Source organism: Lepidothrix coronata, unplaced genomic scaffold, assembly GCF_001604755.1.
Source record: "Lepidothrix coronata isolate B3197 unplaced genomic scaffold, Lepidothrix_coronata-1.0 Scaffold86, whole genome shotgun sequence".
In the NCBI taxonomy this organism is placed as follows: Eukaryota; Metazoa; Chordata; class Aves; order Passeriformes; family Pipridae; genus Lepidothrix; species Lepidothrix coronata.
This window is the reverse complement of record NW_016690266.1, coordinates 199,183-223,424: the sequence shown is the minus strand read 5'-3', so window position 1 is coordinate 223,424 and position 24,242 is coordinate 199,183. Positions and strand designations below refer to the sequence as shown.

The following is a 24,242-nucleotide window of genomic DNA, read 5'->3' as shown; positions in this document are numbered from 1 at the left end:
AACTTGGTAGTTGCCTCACAGCGTTTTGAGCTTTTTTCATCTTCTTTTTTTGTTCCCCTAGCTCATATTCCTTCCTTCAGCTGTTCTATTACAGTGATTTTCTTGCTCCGAAAGGAGCTCTAAGGGACCGGGACATACAATTCGCCCTACACGGGGGAATTTCCCCTCAGGAGCGGCGGGGCGGGGCCGGGGCGCGCGCCCGCCCCTCACGGCCACCTTGGCCCCGCCCTTTCCTCTTCTCTCCTCCCATTGGCTCCTCCGCGCCCGCTCTCCACCAATCCCCAGCCGCGTTCGGCAGCGCCGCTCCTTCCCCTTCCCGCGCCCGCTGCCGCCGGCGCAGCCGTTAGACCCGCCCCCTCCGTTAGACCCGCCCCCTCCGTTAGACCCGCCCCCTCACGGACGGACCGGCCCGTTATTGGCGGGCGCGGGCTGGGGCGGGGCCAGGGCCATGGCCGCCGCGGGGGCTGCGCGGCCGCGCAAGGTGCCAGCGGGGCGGGGGGGCTGAGGGCGCGGGGCGGGCTCGTCCGCGGCCTCACAGACCCGGCGTGTGCCCGGACGGGGTGAGGGGAGCTGCGGGGGCCTCTCCCGCCATCCAGTAACGACTCCTGCGAGCGGTCGGGCCTTCCGGGGCCCAGCCTGACTCGCACCGGGGCGCGGTGTCCAGCTCTGAGCGAGTCTCTCATGTAGCTCCTGGAGCGGGTCCAGCGGAGCGCAGCGAGGGTGGTTGGGGGACTGGAGCATCTCTCTTACGGGGGAAGGCTGAGGGAGCTGGGTCTGCTCAGCCTCGAGAAGAGACGGCTGAGAGGGCACCTCATCAATGTGTATAAATATCTAAAGGGGGGAACAGGTTGCACAGAGAGGGTGTGGAGTCTCCCTCACTGGAGATATTCCAGAACCGTCTGGACACGATCCTGTGCCATGTGCTCTGGGATGACCCTGCTTGAGCAGGGAGGTTAGACCAGAGGACCCACTGTGGTCCCTCCCAGCCTGACCCATCCTGTGACTCTGGGAGTGTGTGAGGGTTCTTCCACCCTGTGTGCACGTGGTGTGTGATCCTTAAAGTCCCCAGGGTTCAGGTGGGTATTTATTGAGTTTGTACATCAGCTCTTGGACATGTCAGTAAGTGAATCACTGTATCTATAGAATGCTGTGGAAATTATCAAAGCATCATGCTTTGTAAAGGGACATTTTGTGAAACGAAACCCACAAGTTTAAGTCCCTGTTGGCAGCAGTTACCCCCTCCTTGGCCTGGGAGCTGTAAATTGCCTTGGACTGATCCACTTCTGCAAAAGTTCTTGGAACTGGGGGGCAATGGTAGTCTTCAAGTATGTTGTGAAAGTACTTCATGAAAATCAAAGTGTATTTCTGTAATCAACAGGGTTTGTCCTCTGGAAGGCTGTCAGGAGCAGTTAAACTAACAAATGGAAGAAAACAGTAAGACTTTGATGACAAATACTGTTTAAGATTGAGTGTATGTGTGAGTGTTTGGGAATCTTATACTTGTCACACTGCACAACTAACCAAAATTTGTTGTATATGTAAAGAAAAGGTTTTAGCTGAAAGTCAGTATGGCCAGGTTCTAAGCAGCCCATTAATAGACAGACACAAACTGAATAGAAATTTTGCATATAAAAATAGAGAGTTGACTCTGCATATGTTTTATTTGTAGTAGATTGAATTTTTATAATTGATAGCTGTATGTAAGATTGTTGAATGGAGGCTGAATTTGCTTTTGACTTAAGCTGTTGGCTAAATATGTTTGTTGCAGCCATGCAAAGTTTTCAGAAAGTTATTTTTTTTCTTGATAAAATTAATTTCCTCTTGTTTCCTACTATTGAATGAAAGTAAGTTGTTTTTTACTTTGCTGCATATTAAGGAGTTGGTATAAACAGTGAATTTGACTTTTTCAGGTTTGGCTTAAGGAGAGGATGTTATACTGATGCAGAATTCTTTTCCACGGACTCTGACAATCAGGTAATTAAGTGACGTTTTAATACAGTCATCCCTGTTATCTAAAGAGAAGGGAAATTGTAATATCATGAGTAATAGAAGAAAAGCAGGTTAATCTGAACCTGAAATGCTCCTGCAAAGCAAGAGAGTCTGTACTGCACCTTGCAGATACAAGCAAGTTGGTTTTGTGTGCAGTGACTTTGGCTCTGGCAAATCTCGTTAAAGCACAGGATACATTTTGCAAACACAAATATGTTGCTTGTGGACGGGGGCTGGTTTTGGCAGAAGAACAGACACACTTGTTAAGTTTTTGTGCTGAAAAGAGCACAAAGAGTGGTATGGAGTCAGTGCTGCAGCACTGGGATTTGTGTAGTGCTGAACCAATTGTCTCCAAAATACAAATAGGCCGTAGATAACAGTTTAACTGTACATGGAAATAAGAATTAGAAAAAACACGCATGCAGTTACCAAGACACGAAATCCAGCAAATGGACATGGTGCAACAACACAATTTAGTTATTTTGTGAAATCTACATGTTTGCAAAAGTCCATATAATTGTAAAGTAGTATATGGAAAACTTCTTTCTGGTTATCAGTTGTTCTTTGTCAGGTGACAGAGTGGAGATTATTCCCCTCAAACCTGAGTTTACTGAAAGAAAACAGTGGTACTCATTTTCTGACTGCAGTGTGTTCTTTGTGCAGGTTGATGCTATCCATGATGGACTTGACCAGTGTGCAGCTTTACTGAAGAATTTCATACAAAATGGGGCTACAGGTTGTAGCTATTGAAAATGCAAGTTACATTTTTAGGTTTCACAATACTCTCTTGATTTGTTTTGTTGACTGCTTTGTCTTTCAACTAATACTAGGAAAGGAGGCTGTCCATAAACAACCTGGGAAAGCACCTACTTCCAAGCCTTTGCTAACCAAAGGAAATACTTCCAAGAAGAAGGGGTTAACAAGAAATGTTACTCCTGCTCCTGTCCGAAAAGAAATTCGTAAGTGGGCTTTCTTGGGCTTGATTTTTTTCTTGAACAACATTGAAAGACTCCTCAACTTACTGAGATGGGGCGAGGCTTCAAATAATTGTTGCCATTTGTTATGGGCCGATCCCAGGCGGAATCCACAAAAGGGTGTAGACATAAATTACTGTTTTTTAAAACCTTAAATGTTTAGTAAACAGTTACTGAAATTCACAAATGTTTGAGTTACACCTATACGAAAGAAAGTTGAGTGCATTTACAAATCTGCTAGAGAACACAATGGGTTTGTGTAGCTCGAGAAGACAGGCAACTTCAGGTGGGTTTTTTGTTCCTTATTTCTCTGCAGTGCCAATATCAAATAGAAAATTTGCTTCGTCCACCACACCTTCTGCTGAGAAAGAACTTTCCAGTGCAGCACAGAATCAGATGGTTCAACCTATTCATGTGCCTTGCAGTCAACACTCTCCTGTGATGTATCAGAAACTGTGTGAGCATGTGGAAACTCAGATGTCTCTGATAACTGGCCAACCACCACAGGAGAGTAATGAAATTCCTACTATAACTCCTTCTCCTACCTCAAATCAGGGTTAGTGGAACTATTAATGTAGAGCTGACTACTAAACTGCATGAGTTTTGCCCCAAATTTCCCTGAGCTCTGCTGTTTTCTTTCAGGATGTCAAAATGTTGCAGCTTTTAATTATCTGTTACCTTTGTCCACATCAGGACTGTCCCTGCAGCATTCAGCTAATCCCTTAACTACTCAGTCAGTAAGTAGAAGTTTGATTCTGACTATTAATAAACATACTGAATTAGCACTGCCTGCTTATTTATAAATTTAATTTTGTCAGTTTTCCTAATGTTTTTCCTTTAAAAAAATTGCATATTTCAATCTGTAGCGATGAACAAAATAAATAGAGAAAATATCACTTTTCAAAACACATCTTATATAGACACCAAAAAATGAAATTAGAGGCATTTCAACTGGCTGCTTGTTTCTGCATGGGGAATTCTGTAATGGACAATAAACATGGAAGGTGCAGGAAATTATTGATTACTGTTAATTGCATTCTCAGTAATGCACATTAGGATCATTAACCAACTCCTGATAGAAGAAATCATATATCAAATGGAGCTTTTCCCTGCCAATGATCAAGTTAATAATTTCTTCCGACAGTCTGTATTATCTTACAGGCACATGTTAAAATGCCTGTGTGTTTCAGGGTATAGAATAGAACTAATGGAGAGAACCAGCTGCCACCTCAGGAAGTGTGGTAGAGGGCTTGCACCTTGAATCTGTAAGACTGTAGACTTACCTTCCATCTGCAGGCAGTCCATGTATAGCTAGTGCTGGCCTTGACTTTTGAAATTCATCTGCTTAAAATCTTGAAAGGTAACAGTGTTGTCCTTTTTTTTTTTTTTCTTCTTTCTTCCCTGTTCTGGATGGATTCAAGAAACACCGCTGACGTTTTTTTCTTTATAGAACACTTGAAAAAGAACTATGCTTTAATGTTGCCAGTAACATTTAAGATAAAGACAATCTAAACCAGATTTACATTTTAATTACTCCTTATTATACAGGAAAATTATTCAGTTAATAATTTGTTCTTATAATTAGTAAAGAATGATCGAGACTACATTGAGTCAGACAAGAGTAGTGTTGTTTGTGGTTTTTTTTATAAAGATTTAGAAATTATGTTAAGTTTTTGTTTAATTTGAATATTCTTTATGCAGGGTGTTCCTGTAGATAGTGCCAGTGGATGTGTGCCAGAGATGGGAGGACCTGTGGTTTTCCCAGTAGTTTCTGCTGCTCCTGCTGTACAAGTGCAGTCTGGCACTGCTCTTCCTAGTGTGGTCCCTTGTATAGCACCAGGTCCTTCGATCCCTACAGTGCCTACATTGATCCCAGCATCTTCTGCCAGAGAGATGACCCCAAGCCAAGAGCATCAGATAAAAGAAGCAGATTTGATAAGGTGCATACAAGCTCACCTGGCCCTGTTACAATCACGTGAGGGACTGAATGGCAGCACTGAACAGAGGTGTCATCAGCATTGTCCAGCACAACATGATGGCTCAAGTGACACGGAGGAAGATACTCCTGAAGAGCACAGTGAGGATGTGGTCAGTGAGGAAGATGAATTGAATGTCCTTGACATAGCTCCGGTGAGAGATACAGGCTGTAGGACAAGTTGTGTGAAGAAAGTTCTAAAATCTAGAAGAGAAAGTCCAGAAGAAACAGCTCATAAAGTTATGACTGTAAAATATCTTATGGGTGAACTCAGAGAACTGATAACAGATCAAGGTGAGGACATTTTTGTTGTGCAGTGGAGTTATTACATATAAATAACACAAGAGCTTTGTTAAATGTGAGCACTTCAGCTTCTGCAAGTTGTGTGTGTCAGATGGTGTGTGACATCTTAGCATGGTTTTCCACAAGAGCAATACCTTCAGGTTTCACTCTGCGTAAGTATTAAATTATTTTTTGGACTATTTTAACATTATCATAACATCTGGGGTAAGGATTGTTCCTATTTCGTATACAGACCTTTCCCCTGAGAGAGGGCCCAGTGTGGACATGTTGCAACAGCAATCCCACCAAGGCTGGTTGGAGAGATGGTGGCTTGTGTTTTATTGAGGATGTAAAGAATAGTTTTCATAGTCAAGCTTAACAATTTTAAATAAATATAGTTAAAGATGAGGTTTTCCTGGGGAAAACAATGTAGATATTAGTAAATCACTTTGTAGATTGCTTAATCACATGTAAAATATTACTGTCATATTGCAGCTTTATAGGTTTATTGAATGTCATTTTTCCCCTCCCCTCTTGCAGATGATCCAGAAATGCTGAGGTTGATGAGTGAAATAGAAGGTTGCATATCATTGCTCCCCGCTGTAGTGGGAAGTACAAACATCCAAGCTGAAATAGCACTGGCTTTACAGCCTCTCAGGAGTGAAAATGCCCAGCTGCGCAGGTCAGGAACTGTCAGCGATCCTGTGGTTACTGCAGATGTGCCTAAAGCACCTTTAACTGGCCTGTTCTAAATTGCCTGTGTTCTATCATTGTCGTGGTGTACATGTTAGGGCTCTTCCCTTCTTGTCTGTGCAGTATTTATGTACTGGAAAGTGTGTTGGTGAGGCTGTATACCTTACAAATAAATAACTAACACACAGCAAGTCTTCAGTTAATACCAATGTCTTAATAGTGTTGGTTATCTCGTGACTGGGCCTTTGGCTGGGTGGGATCAATGCACTGTTCTGAAAACTGCAGTATCAACATAGTTAGCCTGCTCATATTCTTTTTGTAGACCATTCTCAAATGCAAAAGTGTCTCTCATTTCAGGGGAGCTCTCAAATGCATTACTGAGTAGCACTTGACTTCAGAGCAGGGGGAAGGATATATACCAGAATGTGCAAAGGGTCTTTTGTGTTGAAGAAGTACAGGAATGTAAGAAAAACATGTTATTAAAACTTTTTTATATTTCTGAAACATTCCATTACATTTAATTCTCAGTAGCAACTTCTTACCAAACTAATTTAAAGTGCAGTGCTTTTGAGCTAATTCTAATACTTCTGAATTTGTGCTTTTTCACAATTCCCATCTAGGAGACTAAGAATATTAAACCAGAAACTCAGGGAACAAGACACTAGTGAGAAGAAATCTGGACAGAGCTGCAATTATGAATGTAAAGTACTGATAATGTTGCTTGTCAGGGGAATATTTGTTACAGCTTTATTTCAATAGATACTGTTATTTTTTATTTATATATTTGTATCTTCCTATGTCTGTATGTATTGCAGCCTTTAGTGGCAACCAAACTAAGTGTTGTGGGTCTAATCATGTGGCTGCATTTGCATGGGCTGTTGGGCCTTTTTAGGCTCCACAGTCAGACTTGGCTCTTCAGCTGCCAAGCAGATTATTTTTCCTTATGTGCCTCTTAAAATGAAGATGACAGATAATTAAGAAGAAAGCTTGAGCTTTATCTTGCTGCTGCAAAAACCCCTTCCTCTATTTGTAACCAAAATGCATATTACCAAGATTATTTAAAAGCTTAGTTTGGTTTAGCAATTCAAACTACCCTACAAAACACTTAAACTTTTTATGTTTTACTTTTGGTAGTAGTTTCTTTGCAGTCCTTGAATATGATGCTCCAGAGTCAATTGAAAGAATCGCAGAAAGGCCTTGATTCACTGCAGGCTAAAAATGAAGAACTTCTTAAAATAGTAGAAAGTCAGAAGGAAGAAAATAAACATCTTGCAAAAGTTATTCAAGATAAAGAAGAAGAATTGCTTGAAAACAAACAGCATTATGACATTCATTCCACCAAGCTCAAGATTGGTACGTGTTTTCAATTTGGTTATTCTTTGTTTAATGTTTTAGAACTCAAATAATTAGGTAAATTCTTCTTGGCATTTCAGAAGTGGAAGAAGCATTAGGAAATGTGAAGAGCCTTCAGTTTAAGCTGGAAGCTTCAGAGAAAGAAAATAAGATTTTGGGCATAACATTACGTCAGCGGGATGCCGAGGTTAAGAGACTGCGGGAATTAACCAGGTACTGTTGGCTAAGCATTTTTTTTTGCCTCTTGACATTGGTCTTTTTTGTTTGGTTTTTTTGTTTGTTTGTTTGTGGTTTTTTTCCCTAGTTTTTTCTTTTTTTTTTTTATGCTGTGGATTACTGTAATCTTAGTATCTTGGTGGTAGGAGGTAACACAGGCTAAAATTCTCTTTGTAGTTACTTTTGTTACAATGGTGATATAATTTTGTTTAAACAAATTTGTCATATTCCATGACTTGAATTCTGTGGTAAAGTAAAATAATATCTGCAGTAACTTGTGTGAAGTTTTAACTCTTAATAGCAGATCTGGCAATAAGTTGTTCCATGGGAAGGGTAAGGACCTGAAAACGTACTGATACTTCCCTTGAAGGTGTAGAATTTGGAAACTAACTCTTCACCTGAATTTTTTTTACAGTGGTCTAGTTTATATTGGTCTAGTTTTGAGAACAACTGGCAGAGAAGATCTGCCTTCAGGACCCACAGCAAGCTCTTCCTGTGGGAATGAGCAGTCCTTTCTTTAACTGTACAGACATTTGAAGTAGATTATGCCCAGATATAATTATGGGTAGAGGTAGAAGTTCTTCAATCACTGAATGAAGGTGGTGTTACTCACATTTTTTTTTTTAGAACTACTACTATTGTGAATTTATTTTGTCACAGTCTTTTATGATAAAAATAGCAGCAAGCTGGGAGACATAAATAGGGTTTTGCAGCTGCATAGTGGTATGCACAAAAAATTGGTTTGGACATTCTGTGTTCAGGAAACAAAACTGTTGTTTGTCATGTTTATAGTTGGTACTGATGGAAACAGCAGAATATTTTTAATCAACATTTTAAATTATTCAGTAGAATTTTAGACACTTCTGTGGCTGCTATACTGACCACCAGATGGTGGTGTAATAATGTCTTACTGCTTGTGTTTATGTATCTGCTATAGACTTAAGCATCTAAACATGAATTGCTTTTGATGTACAAAGCAGAAAGTTAAAAGAATTATTTCCTTTATAATATTTTTTATCATATTTTTAGATGTAATGGGAACAATAATTCAGAAAACATTTTGTAGGGATTTTGATAACTTCTTCTGTCTGCTTTGAAGAGTTTCTTGGCATCAGTTTATTTCATTTTGTGCCACACAATGTCAGGTAAACCAGGAATAATCTGGAGAACTTCATTGGGTTTTGCTATTCCAGTTGTTTTATAACCATACTGAGCTGAAGAAAAGTTCAAGAAACTTGGAATTGGTTCATGTTTGTACTACATTTTATGACAATATGTGGAAAGAGCATTGCCACTTTGCCACAGTCTGATAAATCTACTGTTTTGGTCCTATGGAAAAGTTTTTAACTACTCTTTTTAGTGACTAATTTTGAACCTGTTGTACTGATCTTACCTAAACAGAACCTTGCAGGGCAGTATGGCCAAGCTTCTGTCTGATCTCACAGCGGACAACGTCAGACCCAAACCTGAAAAAGCTCTCTCAAAGTCTCTTTTGGAAGACCACGAAAAGCAGATGCAACCTGAGCCATTTCCTGGGAGTACTGCAGTAATGACTTACCTTAAAAAATTAGAAATGGATCATATTTTGATAGATACAGATCTTCAATTCGCAAATGAAAGTGGAAACATGGAAATGCAAAATCTGGCCTATGAAAAGTTTGATGCTGAAGGAAGTAAAATAAACAGTACATTCAAAGAAGAAGGAACATCAGCTCCCAGAGCACTACAAACTTCATTGAACCAAGACGCAGAAACAGTTAGTGATTCTGGGACTTTACTAGATGACCAAAACAAGTTGGATGAGACAATTTATATTCCATTGACTAGCAGTGCCTCTAAAAAACAGCAGCCAGTCTCTGAAAGAACTGGTGTGCTACCCCAGAGTAGAGGGGCTTGTAAAACTTTGGATTTCTGTGAGCTCCCAAGTTCTGTGCCGCAGTGTGGATGTGAGCTGTCAAAGGATCCAACTGTACTGGATAAGTTAAGTGCTGGGTACAGTGTGAAAAAGACTGTGGAAAACACTCTTGAAGTTACAGGGGATAAAGCAAAGTTGGAAGGAGACAAAGTCCAAATGAGATCAAAAGTCATTCCAAGTGGAGCTGCTAAAGATTCCACAGATAAACCAGACCAACCTCAGCCTGGTACATACCCTCGTGTATCAATGCCATTTCCAACAGAGATTTCTCAGAGAAAAGGTAGTAAACCAGCTGATTTTAGTTGCATTTCATTTGATGGTTTATCAGTGAGGTCTGAGTGGAGTGCAACCTCTTTCTCAACATTTACTTCTCGAGATGAAGAGGACTTTAAGAATAGTTTAGCAGCCTTGGATGCCAACATAGCCAAGTTACAAAGGACTCTGCAGAGTAACATCAGGAAACAATGATTATGAGGAGGGGAAATGGGCTGCCCTTGTTCGGAAAAATTAGGTTTTTCTAAAGTATATTAATAAGTATGGTGCAGATATGTATATTTGTATGTAATAACTTGTGCTTAGCTGTTTCAGCTATGGATAGAATTTGTTCCTCATTAAGCTGTGGCACTGTTTCCCTTGATGTGTACAACTTGAAATAACTGGCTTTTTATATAAGATATAAATAGTTTGGGGGTTTTTTAATTATTACTTAGGTTTATACTCTTTACTTGCAAAATTAATTATACTTGAAAATTAAATGTACTTGTTTACTCATGGGTTTTTTTTCCTTCCCCTAAGAACTGTTGCAAGGTGCTATACATGAGCAAGAGGTTCCACAGGTAGAGGCCAGGGAAGAGCTGTCTACAGAGCAGCAGGAATGCTGAGAGTTACAGTTGCTAAGTCAGGATCATGCTATTCCAAAAATAAATGCAGCCATCATATGGGATTTGTAGTGTATGGTAGATCATATAAAATACATGAAGTAATCCTTTTTCACTCATCACTGATAAAACTCAGTTTTCTCTTTGGACCATTTTCCTCAAAGGAAGAAGTTGATGGAGAGTTCAGGTGAGAGGAAGAGAAGAACTATCAAAGTTCTGTTGCTTTCTACAGTTCTGTTTTAGGTTATACTTTTACTAATGTTTGATTTTTATCTAAAGTAAAAGAATATAGAACCCGTGGATAAACACAGAACAAACAGGCTGACGCTGAGAAACAGAAGCAGCACAGCTGACACAAAGGAGACAAATGAGGAATTAGTGAAAGCTGGCAAACCAGTGCAGTTAGCAAAGCACCAGAATGTACAGTGTGAGGAAGGCATGGAAATTCCACAGTTGTTGAGATGTCAAACATCTACTGGGCATAAATACAGAGAGTCTGGACTGAATCACCCAAATTGACTCTCACAGGAATGGGAGCGGAAGGGGGAATGATTCCAGTCCGCTGTTCTCCCCGACAGGCCTTTCCACATCTCAGTCTCAAGAATATGCATAACATAAATGTTTAAGGTACAGGTACAGGAAGGTGGTGTTATTGCCACCATTCTGCTCCTCTTGTGCTCTTAGCAGTGCTTCAGTGCTGTTTTTCAGGGAAAATATCTTTGGAAAAGAAACAGCAATATAAGGACCTGAATTTAAGATTGCTCTTTCTGCAGCATTGCTTTTTTTTTTTTCCTAGAAAACATTGCTGTGCTTCCTGGTACTGTTTTCTTGTATGTTTCCAAGTAGAAGAAGAGTCCCTCATGGTTAGTTGCTTGAATGAACACATTTTAAAGTCCATGCATTGTGCTGGGAAGCAGTTCTGTGATTATTTTAGTTACTGGTAACTGAGTCATACAAAGGTATGAAGACAACACATACTACAGAAGATGCCAACTGGCACTCCTGCTTCGAAAAAGGAAAGTTAGACTAAATAGTGACTTCAGTGATTTAGAATGCTTTTAAGGCTTGGCCTGGATTTCTTGGTGCTCTCCATGCTCCTTGTGTTCACATTCAATATAAGGTTGATGGTATGAAAGCTTTAATTAAATATCTACAAGCAGTTTCAGTGTAGAAGCTAAGCAAGATTTAAACTATTATTACGGTGGAGATTAAAGACAAGCTACAATAAATTCTAGTCTTTAAAACTCATAAGAAAGTTGAGGAAAGATGGGAAGAATATTAATTAATAGACAAACTAATTCAGTTTTCTTCTTGCAGCTAGGACTTTCTCCATTTGAAGGAGGGTATTTGTCCTGGCCAAAGATAGTTGCAATCTGCATAAGGCAGCTGTGGTGTCAGGATACTTAAGCTCGTTGTTCTTTGGTTGAGAACATTTACATTCACTTTTGTCTCAATGAGGGAAGATGTTACACCATCTTACTCCTGTCCTGTTCGTTGTCACAAAGTCAGTCCTATCAAAGCAGGAGATGACTACTAGAAAACCCTCTTGTGGATAATGACGTATCAGCAGGTTTGAAATGTGTATCCGCTTGCAAGGAGGAGAAGCTTAGAAGAAGAAACAGGAAGGAGACAACGTCTTTAATGTGGTTCTTTGTTTTGTACTCAAACATGTCAATCAGAACTATAGCATCCTAATGAATTATAAAACTTCCCGTGTATGGGCATTATGAATGTGCACTGTTGTGGAAGCAAAATTCAACAAGATCAAATATCTAAGTCTCTTAAAGCTGGGAAAGGCTTCTAGGATTCAACCCAAAACAGGGCATTGAATCTGTGGAAATCAACATAACTGGTGTTCTCATAGCCTCAACAGAAGGCTTACAAACTCATTCTTTTAATGTGTGTATGTAGTAAATAATCCCTACAGAAAATAAAGGCAATCCTAAATTTGCACATTTTGTCACATGTTTTTACCACTCAAATTTGCAGTCTTGCAAGTACATCCTAAATAAGATCCCAAATGACTGAGTAGAAAGAAATTTTTATATTTGGTGCATAAAACAGTTTAAGTTATTCTTATTCCTATAATAAGGAGGTAAAATTCACTATGGACCAAAGGCATCACTTCTGTCAACACCAATGCTTGGAACATTGGAGTAGCTCAAGCTGCAGCACATATTTCTGCCCTTCACTGATCAGGATATGATGAATTGGGAGTTACTAGGATTCATCCTTGTTGCACACATGTAGTCCTTAGGCCTGTATCTTTCATTGACTCAGTTACATTCCTGATTTAGGTTACATTCCTGAGTTACATTTAAGAACCTTTCACTGTGATCCAATTGTTTGAGCTGCCTGGCTAGATTCCAATGCCAAACTTTGTTTCCCCAGCAGCTAAAAACTGTAACTTTCTATTTGGAAGCAGGACAGAATTTTTACCTGTGTAAATCCAGCACTCACACCAACCACCCCAATAAGAGCAATACAATCTTCATTTGACATCTGGTTTTGGACACATCCCTACAATGAGGTAGAGGAGTCAAACTGTATCTGCAACAGAATTCAAACTCCCTTTTTGTTTCAGGTTTTTTAAGGATGCTTTAGGAGAGCTTGCAAGAGGCAAGAGAATGCAATAATGAATTGAGCCACTATGTCAGCTATATGAGTCATTTTCGTGTTGCACATGAAATTTTGCAGTTGTTTCTAAGGAACAAATAAAAGGTAGTCTTTAAATTCAGTTAGATATATTGTGTAAGGCCTTCCTCAGACCTGAGGGATCAGACAAAGGGCAGCCAGCTGTGGAGCCTGTTTCTGTAGCCAGGCTATCACTCGTGTAAACAGCTATGAGATGTTTGGGGCAGTTTTGAAAGGAACCATCTCCTGTGCGTCTCAAAGCCTGTTCTTCCACACCTGCTGTTTTACCAGGGTCATGAGAAAAACAGCTTAAGATTTTCTTCCACTGCATTGTAAGTACTTATAGTGTATTTTCAGGATTTGCAAAGATCTATGGTTGAACCTTATGATGCCAAATTGAGAAAAGCACAACTAGTTGGGCTGAGGAATTTATCACAGGTGGCTACTTGATCATACAGCTCAACAAGTATTCAGCAAGACTTTCCAGTTTGGCCAGAAAAGCTGGTTTCAGGTTCCATCCATCACTGTATCAGCCTCCAAATAAAAAGGATATATGAAACTGCTCTGCTCAACATGAAATCATTATTCTATGTTCAGCAATAGCTGCTGTGAATCATTTCTTCTGTTGCAAGGATAAACTTAAAAGTAACAGCTCAGCAGCTACAATATCAGTGATCATGATTAGATATTAGGAAAAAATTCTTCACTATGAGGGTGGTGAGACACTGAAACAGGTTTCCCAGAGAAGTTGTGGATGCCCTATTCCTGGAGGTGGTCAAGGCCAGGTTAAACGATGCTTTGGGCAACCTGATCTAGTGGAAGGTGTCCCTGGCCATGGCAGGGGGTTGGAACAAGATAATCTTTAAGGTCCCTTCCAACCAAACAATTCTGTGATTTTATGTGGCCTCCTCTAGATTTTTCTTGTAAACACAAAAGTTACAGGAGTTTCATTTTTACAAAGCATATTCTGTGAAGTTGACATCTGCACTTCTCGGTGGTGTGGAAAGAAAGGAACTCTTAAAACACATTTCATCAAGCTCTTAACAGTCATTTTCTTTTTATGAACACTTTTCCTTATGGAAAATAGAAAAGAGTGGACAATACTGAATACCTGAGTTTAACCTGTATATAATTCCCTCCTCTGACTTCTTGAGCAATAAATGCCTGTAGTCCGGTGTCCCACTCCAAGAACTGGGGAATGGTAATGGCTCCCTGCAGACACAGAGGATTGCTGTCTTACTACTGTGTCCAATTCCATCAGAAACTTCATAGGGAATTAAAGATTTGCTGAAGTGAAGCCAGTGCTGCATCTGTGTGTGTAAATAAGCTACCTGGGACACCGATTGTGGTCAAGTGGCAACATCATGCAGTTATGTATGAAAGGAAGGTTTTACAGCTCAATATTTTACAAAATAAATAAATAAAAAAAAACCCTAGGGAATTCTACTGGTGCCTCAAGTACATTTCTTAAGTCACTGACTTACTCAGGCATTCTTAACAAGGGTGATTTTTTTTTCCTTAGAAGGGAAAGAAACATTTCCCTTGTTAGATCAGAGAAACAGATGAAGGAAAAAAAATTAAAAAAACAATCATAGATTTAGTCACTGCAATGATCCCCAAATAGTGCAGAGAAATATTCAAGTTTGAATAGGCCAGCTAGGACAGGTCTGCACACCTGCCACTGCACCAGAACTTACACGGACAGATGAAAATCTCACGTCAGATTTTGAGTATTAAAGTGGGTATGAAAAACAATTCAGTCCAAACACAGATTTAGCTCTAAACCATCCTAGGTAGATCAGATGATCTGTCATGATCTGTTTCCAACTAAGCTCAGGCAGGTCATCTCAAGTGGTTCTTAATCAAGATTAATGCAAATGGTGTTAGACAAAGTATCCATCTTCCCCAAAATTCAGGGAATCCCTTCCATAATTTCTTTACACAACAGAGTGCCTGCAGAGCCTTTGATACAGGGCAGTCAAACTGAGGTCTTATTGCTGAGCTCACTTCAGCATCTCTGCTTTCATGTGAAACCAAGAGTGATTGTAACTTGCATGACCGTTCCTATGATTTGAGCTGTAACCAGATTGGAGCCTGAACAGAACAACCTGTCCCTTCACCCAAGCTTCAATCACTATTGCAGTTGACCAGGTCTTTCTGCAGCATAAGAATAGGAGAGAGTTTGATGGGCTTTTTTGAAGATGCACACTTGAGCACATACGGTGTCTACACACACTGTACATATGCTGAGAAATCTTTTCAGTAGAGAAGAAAGTAATTTCCTTAGTTTTTAGTCTCCAGATTTCTGTTTATCTGTGAAAATGGATGGTTTCTGGATTGTCTTGGCAAGTGTATTCACTATAGCTGTTTTCACTTGTTATTGCAGTGAGCTGAGGGAAAGGTACCTCTCTGTAAGCAGACGACACTGCTTTTCCTCCCAATGCTTGGTGGAAATGCCACAGTTACATGGTGATCTTTTTTAGGGATGAAATCACATGTGAACAAAATATGTCAACTGAAATTTGGATTTACACAGGTCCTGTGGTCATACTTAAATGCATCATCAGTGACTTCACATGCTATTTGAAGAAAAAATACCAAGCTGAACTGAAAGCCCAGTGCTTTCACAGATATATTCTGTTTATCAGGGCACAGAATGGAAAGAATATTATCCCATAGATACCTCTTGGCCCCACAAAAGACTTCAGTCACAGTGCACAGTCATGCGACAAACCCCAGTCATTACGTGACACCAGTAGCATTGCAAGTTCAACAGTAGTGACATAGGCTGAAAATCTCCTTTTTGCATGAATGTGAACATCCATTACTGAAGTTTTTACAAAGACAGTCTAAAATTGGTGCTTTACTGACTGCAAAAAGAGCAGCTTAAACTAGTCAGTGTAGTGGCCACCTGTGCTACAGTTAACATTATGTGGTTTATAGGCTCTTGAAGTATTTGAATGTCTAAAGACTACTTAGAAGTATTATTTCTTTTAAGACTCCTTGTTTTGTCCAAGCCCATGATGAATTCTGGCTACTTCTCTGCTGCAAACATAAAGCCAAAACATATATTTTCTTACTGCCTCCTCCCAGATTCTATTCTGTATTTAGAAGCTAGCAGTGATGGTTTTGGACTTGCAATTATGATATTAAGCTAAGTGTAAAATATTTTTCTTGGCATAATCTAGAATAGAAATAGCTTTAACATCAGTTTCTGGTTTTCTTTATTCCCTAGGGAATGCCAGTTCTCTTCCATAGTTAGTATCAATACTAAGATCATCCCAACAACACCCTTGCCCCAGCACCCCCTTTCCAAGAAACACAAGCAAAGTGGGGCCAACAACTCTGCCTCCCAAGACTTCAGACTGATACCACCATGAAGATGTTCACATACACTCCCTCAACCTTCATCCCCCTTCCCTCCCAGTCTGCAGAGATGCAGCAGTTCACCATGACACTGAGCTCTCTCCAGCACTGGTGGTGTCTCCAAATAAAGTTTGCATTTCCATTCAGAAAAATTTTCACTGTGGCATTTTTGTGTCTCGCACAGACCCCTGGGCCAGGCCGTGAAATTTAAGGACTACTGGTTGTCACTTTCCCTCTGTAACAGCAAACACATGGGAATGTTGACACCTAGTCCAGCTTTTAAACCATGATCCTCTGTGCAAGAGAGCAGTGGAGCCTCTCTGCAAACAATGAAGATAGAGGTTAGGTGATTCATTTCATAGCAGCCATTGACTAAGGAACAACAGGCTCAGATGAAATTTGGAAGTGAGTTCTTTCAAAAGCACTTACTATTTTTATTTTAAAAATACTATCCATCATCAGTCCAATTTGCTCAGTGCAACATATGCTGAGCAAATATGGATATTTATCTGTTCAAGCTTCCTAGCTCTTCCAAGGAGCGTACCTGAACAGGGTCCTTGCAACCACTCCTATGCTGTTAGGAAGCCTCTGAGATGCCTCATCTCAAGGAGTCACAAACGCCAACCTTCCCTCTGCAAGGGGAGGCAGCAACACCAACCACAGTGTCAACTGACACAGCAGGAGCAGTTTGCGTACAGACCAAGGAGTCACAGCCCAGCCCGTTCATTCACCGCGTTTGGTGAACACCCCTCAAACACTCCTTCATGTGCCATCACTGTCTTTACTCCACTTTTGCCTCTGAAATCTCATAATCCAGCCCTAATCCTTACAAAAGGGTTAAGACATCCCCTGGGAAATCACTTCTCCGAGCGCCAGGCTCGGAGTGCAGTCCCTGCAGCAGAGCCTCTCTCCCAGCAGCTGGCTCTGGAAACAAGAGCAGGAATCATCACCACAAGCCCACCAGGGAGACCCAGACACCCTTCATTGACACAGACCGGCTCAGGCCATGTACAGAAGAGCTGCTATTGTTAGTGCCACTCAGGAAATGTTCTGGGGAGTGTGTAATTGTTTACGCTCGGATTCTTTTATCAACGCTTGATTAACTGCAGTTACAACACATGTTCACCATTAATATTTTAAATTACTGAGATGTTTTCTAAATATATTCTGATGGCCTCTTAGAAGCTTCCACCAGAGATTCCAAAAGTGATAGGGCAATAGTCATGTGCCTGCAGTACAGGTCCCTTCCTGCCTAATGGTCTCCAAGCATGATCTTGCGCGACGCCAAAATTTGGTGCCCATGAGAGTACAAAAGGGACCATTTCTAAAAGTTATCTGAAGCTGATTTTCTTCCTTTGTAAACAGCTCAGGGAATTTCTAAAATGCTATTTTACCCAGCTACAACAAAAGCTGTTGTCATCCAGCCATGCTGCAGAAAGTGGTTGCTTGGGATTTGGCCACATCTTCCAAATACACTATTTCATCAGTCATTTCATCCCACAGAAGCCACAATTAGAAACATTTTGCTTCTAAATTCCAGAAACAACTTTTAAAAGTCTAGAAATTTCCCCCTCACTTGGCTCCTTCAGCTGGATCTCCTCTGCTGAAGTAACTGAGCAGCAGCTTCTTTACCTTGTGAACAGGAACACACCTATAGCCTAAATGTACCGGAATAGCCTTCCTTTTACAGAGACCTGGGAGGACTGCAAATGGAAGTCATTTTAAAGTGCCTGGGTTTGTTGAAAAATCATTCAGGGCTCCAAAAATTAGCAAAAGAACCCTTTTCCTTTTGAAGATTACTTTACAGGCTTGTGAGAAGATTCATTACTTGAGTCACAAGGCTTGTAATTGATCATTCTCAGCCTATGCTCTAGACAGTCTGGCAGTGTAGTGCGTCGAGTCACTAGAGGTTTAGTATTTGTGGTTTTGCAGGATTCTAAAGAAGTTGTTCTGACAGTTTAAGGGAACATTAACTAGTCTTGTTGTTCCAATCCACCTCTCGCAAATATTGACAATTAAATCAAGGTTACAATTAATATGTTCCTTCTGTGATTATTGCACTCATTAACATTCAGAGACTGCACTTTTTTCCTCTGGAGCGGTTTTGCATTTCTTGGTCTAATCTTTGTGGCTTTATGCTTATACATTAAAGCCTCTCCCTTTCCTTCCTGCCATACTTCTCTCCTTGCAAATACCACACAGTATATGGTTCTACTCCCATCTTCCTCCCAAGATTCTTACTGGGATAAGAGTCTTCCTCAGTTATCCGCTGGAGGAAGCAAACACTTACCATAATGACATCTGAATGTCTGTGAGTAGTTCATTATAAATCATAGCTTAACTTGCAGGGAAACTTCAAGCCAAGTTCTCCAAAGAATGCTTATAAAGCCTGTGCACTTGTGATCAGTGTAAGTATCTTGGCTCCAAGCCTATGAATGTGCTCTGAATCTCAGTTTTAGTATCAGGACTTGTATTTGTTAAATTATTCGGTGCTTATACTATTTAATAGAGAAACTAATAGCTGACAGGATCTGTTGGCTAAGCTTGCAGTTATTCTGTTCTTCCTGCTCCATCCTTAATTGATAATAAAATGCAATAGTCTCATCTTCTCATATAAATTGCAATACGCTTCAGGCCCAATGTGTTTACCAAATGCTTTCACTGATCTAGAGAATATTAGGACTACTACTAGAAGGGTGTCTGGAGTTTAATGAAAACTGACTTTTTCCACAGACAGGGAAGGACTTAAAGAGTCATCCCAGAATATTTAAAAACAAAGATTCAACTCCATATTCTTTAGCTTCCTTTGTTGAGGGCCATAAATATTTTTCTACAAATTTCTATTATTCTACAAATAGAACACCACCAGCAATATTCACCACACTGAAATCTGTGTAACCCTTACATGTGTACTCAGTTGGTTAATTCAGAATCACTGTGTCACTCTGTTATTCGTTTATCATCACTTTCCCTGAAGGATCAGTACCAAGATGACACCTCCTGATCCATTTCTTACAATGGAAAGCTTTACTATGTACAGAAAAGGTTAACACAAATAAACAGAGATCAGAGACTTTGTGATAAATGAAGGTTTGTGTGTCTGGTGCTTCAGAAACAAAAGAAGCAGTTTGCTAGTAAGAAATGTACTCAAGCAGTTTTTTATTATAACATTATAACATTAAATGCCCTTGTACAGCCATTCTGAATCTGCTTCCAGTGAGATCAAGGCCTGAAACTTATTAGTGAAGCTAATCACCATCCAAAGAGATATGAAACTGAGACATGGCTTTTAAAAGAAAAGAAGTTCCAGTTATGCACCAGCTACAACCTGTATCTAGTGACAGAAAACCAGTTTTAAAAAGATACTCTACAAAGTACCCCAGCAATGTGGTATCACTACTACAAGCTTTATTTTGGGGTTTCAAAGAGGAAAGCTTTGCTTTCCTGTCCACTTGTTCTGTTGCTACTAGAGACAAATACAAAGCACTAACTTAATCCTGATGCCAGAGATAAACTTTATATAAAGCTAGATACATACTAACAGCGATAGCAAAATGAAGTTTCCTCATATGCATTTCAAAACTTAGCCAATAAAATATATTAGTATACCTTTAAAGAAGCTTTACACATAAGGTAAGAATATATGGAGCTTTTCACTGGAGTTATCATTGCAGTATGTTTTCAATGAAGAAAAGACTTTGGAGGTTAAACACATCAAGTAATTAAAAGAAATACAAAACAAGTAATTAAAAGAATGTTAAAATTCTTACCTATAAAACAAGCCAAGAAAACAAGCCAGCTTTAATTACAGCCAGTAATTTCTGCTAACCATTTGACCATCCCTACAAAATAAAATATAAATCCTAAAGTTCTGACTTTATTTGTGTTTATTTGTTGAGACAGCTATAAATTAAAACACTACCACACTCTTTTTTGAATGGCAAATGCCTACACAGATATAGGGTCCGAGGAGTTAGGCAGGGAGGCCCCGCACAGAGACCTTGACAAATTAGAGGTGGGCAATCACCAACCATATGAAGTTCAACAAGGAAAAGTGTTGAATTCTGCACCTGGAATGGGGCGACCCTGAATATATGGACAGACTGGGGAATTAGATGCTGGAAAGCAGGGCCGTGGAAAGGGGCCTGGGGGTCCTGGTCGATGGCAAATTGAATATGGGTCAGCAGTGCCCTGGCAGCCAGGAGGGCCAACCATGTTCTGGGGGGCATCAGGCAAAGCATCGCCAGTGGGTCGAGGGGAGGGGAGTGTTCCACTCTGCTCTGCACTGGTGTGGCCTCACCTTGAATATTGTGTGCAGTTTTGGGCACCACAATAGAATAAAGATACTCTTTCTTTACTCTTAGAGAGTGTCCAAAGGAGGGCAATGAAGATGGTGAAGGGCCTTGAGGGGAAGCCGAATGAGGAGCAGCTGAAGTCACTTGGTCTGTTCAGCCTGGAGGAGACTGAGGGGAGACCTCATTGCAGTTACAACTTCCTTGGGAGGGTAAGGGGGGGGGGGGCAGGCACTGATCTCTTCTCTGTGGTGACCAGTGACAGGACCCAAGGGAGTGGCCTGAAGTTGTGCCATGGGGGGGTTAGGATGGATATTAGCAAAAGGTTCTTCACCCAGAGGGTGTTTGGGCACTGGAACAGGCTCCCCAGGGAAGTGGTCACAGCACCAAGCCTGACAGAGTTCAAGAAGCACTTGGATGATACTCTTGGGCACATGGTGTGACTCTTGGGGAGGGTCCTGTGCAGGGCTGAGGTTTGGACTCAACAAACCTTGTGGGTCCCTTACAATTCGGCATATTCTGTGATTCTGTGAGTTAGCATTCAGGAACAGACTCATGGTAGGTTTATATTACTTATATTGAGGAGTTCCTTGAATATTTCCATTTTTTACAGTTAGGCTGAGTAACTTCTAGCTAAACTTCAGTTTTTGGCAGGATTTTTCCTAAACACTTTCCCTATATGCGACTGTATGGTTTGTCTGGCAGTGGGATTCTGTCAGGGATCTCTTACCCGAGCCTTGGATGTAACAAATACATTTGTATTGTCCTATTTATTTTCTTTTCAACTAAATTCTATGTTTTGGTGAAAGACAAGCTTAAAATATGCCTGAGACATTTGCAGAAGGTAGGAGTGGTGACTGTGATAGCCCTAATCTCTCATGAGAAATTTCCATGGAAATTCAGCTGGAGCTGACCTGGGAAAGGTCTTTCTCCTGCACTGCTGAGCATTATTGTGATACCTGCTGCCAGGATCATTACATGCAATTCTCCTGAAGAGCTCAGGGCAAAGTGAAGCCTGTAAGTTTTGTAAGACTTACCATATAGCAAAAACTTGCTGCTATATGACTTCCAAAGCTTTGTAGCTCTCCTGTATCATTCTGATCATCTGAAGTCATTTAAGCACGAATGAGGGCTCTAAAGGTGGCAAGGTAAGACAGTGCTGCCTATATCATGAGATAGACAAATCTAGGAATACCATTACTTCCCTCATTTCTCAAGGAAAGGGCTTGTGCTTAACTTGTTACAGTGTCAGTGAATGACAGTGCAAGTTAGACTGTGACTGAAACGGATATGAGAGAGGGAAAGTGAAAAGGAGAGAGGGAGAGAATTAGATGAGATAAGGAGAAAATTTTTTTTGTAAATAAAGGAGGAAAAAACATTCTGCACAATCAACAGCAGCAGACACAAGGCTGGTTGACTCATCCGTCTTTTCATTTCCAGAATGATTGAGTCACTGAAACACCTGAGGCCCAGCTTCATATTTAGATGTCCTCATAGTTTATATTCTATTAGTTTTAGGCTTCTTCTCTCTAATTTTCTTTTCCAGGAACTGTTGCTGGAATGCCTTTGTTTACAGTTTAAGCATGCCTGGTCCTACAAAGGATTCCAGTTACTTCTAGCAGGCACAAGATATGTTGTTTCTCTGGAAACATCAAATCTAATTGAAACAGTAGTACAAATATCATGCCCCTGGGTGCCTGCAATCCAAGGCATATCTGGAATGCTGGGAGATGGGATAATTTCTAATCAATCTGTAGAGGTGATTTTGGGGACTAGTGGCATCACCTTCCATTTTGTTTAGTTGTAAATAAATTTCCTTGAAGTTTCAGTTGATATTCCATAATCCAGTACTGGCAAGCAAGATAATAGGCCCACTTGACATCTCCTTTGGTACCATACATAATTTCACAATCCTACTTCTTAATTCCCTTCTCTCTAGACTGCACACATGCATAGCCACATTAAAAGCAGATGATGTTACTTGCATAAAAATGCTAAAATTGGTTATTCAGCTTTATTGAAGCCAAATGAGAAAGCTGATGCCTCAAAGATTGTGTGTAAAGAGGAAATGAGCTTTCCAAAAGCAGCTGTAGAGTCAAAAGCCTCAGGTAGAAGTGTGTTAACAGCAGCCAATCTGTCAGTACTTAAGAAGGTTTCAATGTATAATGAAAGCATGCAATTTTTTTACTTAGCTTGTGTTTCTAGATCTCTTTGATTAATTGTTTTCAATCTATCATTACATTTGCCTTAATGAGATTAACTTATTAAAAGCCATCGTTCCATGAACAACTAATTCATTCATGTTCTCAGTTCTCTAGACATATAACAAATTATTTTGAAATGTTCTCAGAGAAAAAAAATCTTTTGCACTGGAGAAACCGTTAGAGCTTTAATTACAAGATTTCTTGCAAATCATTTAGCACTTGAATGCCTCTAATGATGAATAGGAGCCTGATCTGTGTCTGAGACCCTAGCTCATTCTGTTAATTAATTGAGGCCATTTTTCTGTGCAGTCAACATAATAATTGCTACTGTTATAAGGCTAAAAGACTGCAAACTAGATTCTGTTTTAGAGGATGAGGGATATAGGGAAAAAGTCATGGTAAATCTTATAGTCTTGAAAGTCTCATACAAATAGGCAAAGAATATGTGTAATAATTTTTTATTATTATTATTATTATTATTATTATTATTATTATTATTATTATTATTAATAATATTATTAACCTCCATTTAAAAGCGGGAGGCTGAGACATAAAAAGCTGCCCAAATCAGATTACATTGTAAAACTGTGGTAAAGAAATTAAAATGTTTCTTGAGCTCCATAGCTACAGTGAAAACATTTCACTTTGATGTGACTACGCTACCCCTAATTTCCAATCTCCAGCTAACATGAGAGACACATTTCTGTTACTAATGAGCTCGCACTCGGGGATAAAAGCAATATGTGCAACATATAAACATGTCAAACAGTTCCCATTGAAAGTGAAACTCTGGCAGCAAAACATGTAGGCTGAGGGTTTTTTTCTACAGTTTATTTTGGGGTAAGATTTTGGAGTCTTTTTTGGTTGTTTGTAACCCCAGCCTCTTGGATGCTTCAGGGTGAAATGAATGCAGTGTTTCAACTGAAGTGAGCATGTTTTCCAACTTATATGTATGCAGAGAAAGACGGCTGGTAGGAAGCCTCTCTCTTTCATTAAGGGATAAAATTGCAACTGATTTTTCTCTAAAGTCTATGAAAGCATTGGAAATTGGCAAGTCTGGAGACCAACATTTTCTGTCCACATGTGGAAGCATCTATTCCTCTTCTGTGCTTCTCACACCTGCCTAGAAACTGTGGTTGGGCAGCAAGGTTGTTCTTTCTATTGAAACACTCATCATTTCTGAGAAGGTGGCCCATGAAGGTGCTAAATTAGCACTACTAGGGAGATAAGGAGTCTGAGCAATAAGCTGATTTAAGAATAATTAGGATGTAACAGAAATACTTTTAGATCTTAAAAAACCCACACCCCACACATAAAATTATCCAGGTACCTTTCAAGACACACTCTCTGTGTGGAAGCAGGGAGGAACACTGATTCTCATCTGTTGCAGCAAACATACAGATAAACAAACAGATATTACCATAATTCATCTGGATCTCACACTTTACATATATCTTTTTCAGGACTTGGT

The 24,242-nt window shown here is 40.1% G+C and overlaps 1 protein-coding gene across 3 annotated transcripts; it reads left to right on the top strand.

The window, feature by feature from the left end:
* The first annotated feature begins 406 nt into the window (after positions 1-406).
* CCDC14 (coiled-coil domain containing 14) lies at positions 407-14,558 on the top strand. Of its 3 annotated transcripts, none has more exons than XM_017820867.1 (13): positions 407-481; positions 1,379-1,434; positions 1,911-1,974; positions 2,653-2,725; positions 2,820-2,948; positions 3,280-3,519; positions 3,606-3,700; positions 4,665-5,232; positions 5,761-5,902; positions 6,534-6,613; positions 7,051-7,266; positions 7,347-7,479; positions 8,884-14,558. In XM_017820867.1, the coding sequence occupies exons 1-13, from the start codon at positions 449-451 to the stop codon at positions 9,863-9,865; spliced, it is 2,811 nt and encodes a 936-aa protein (XP_017676356.1). In that variant the 5' UTR covers positions 407-448; the 3' UTR covers positions 9,866-14,558. The 3 variants fall into 3 exon arrangements, with proteins under 3 accessions (XP_017676356.1, XP_017676355.1, XP_017676357.1); XM_017820866.1 differs by having other exon boundaries at positions 7,048-7,266; positions 8,884-14,557; XM_017820868.1 differs by lacking the exon at positions 407-481 and adding an exon at positions 519-560 and having other exon boundaries at positions 7,048-7,266.
* Positions 14,559-24,242: the final 9,684 nt, after the last annotated feature.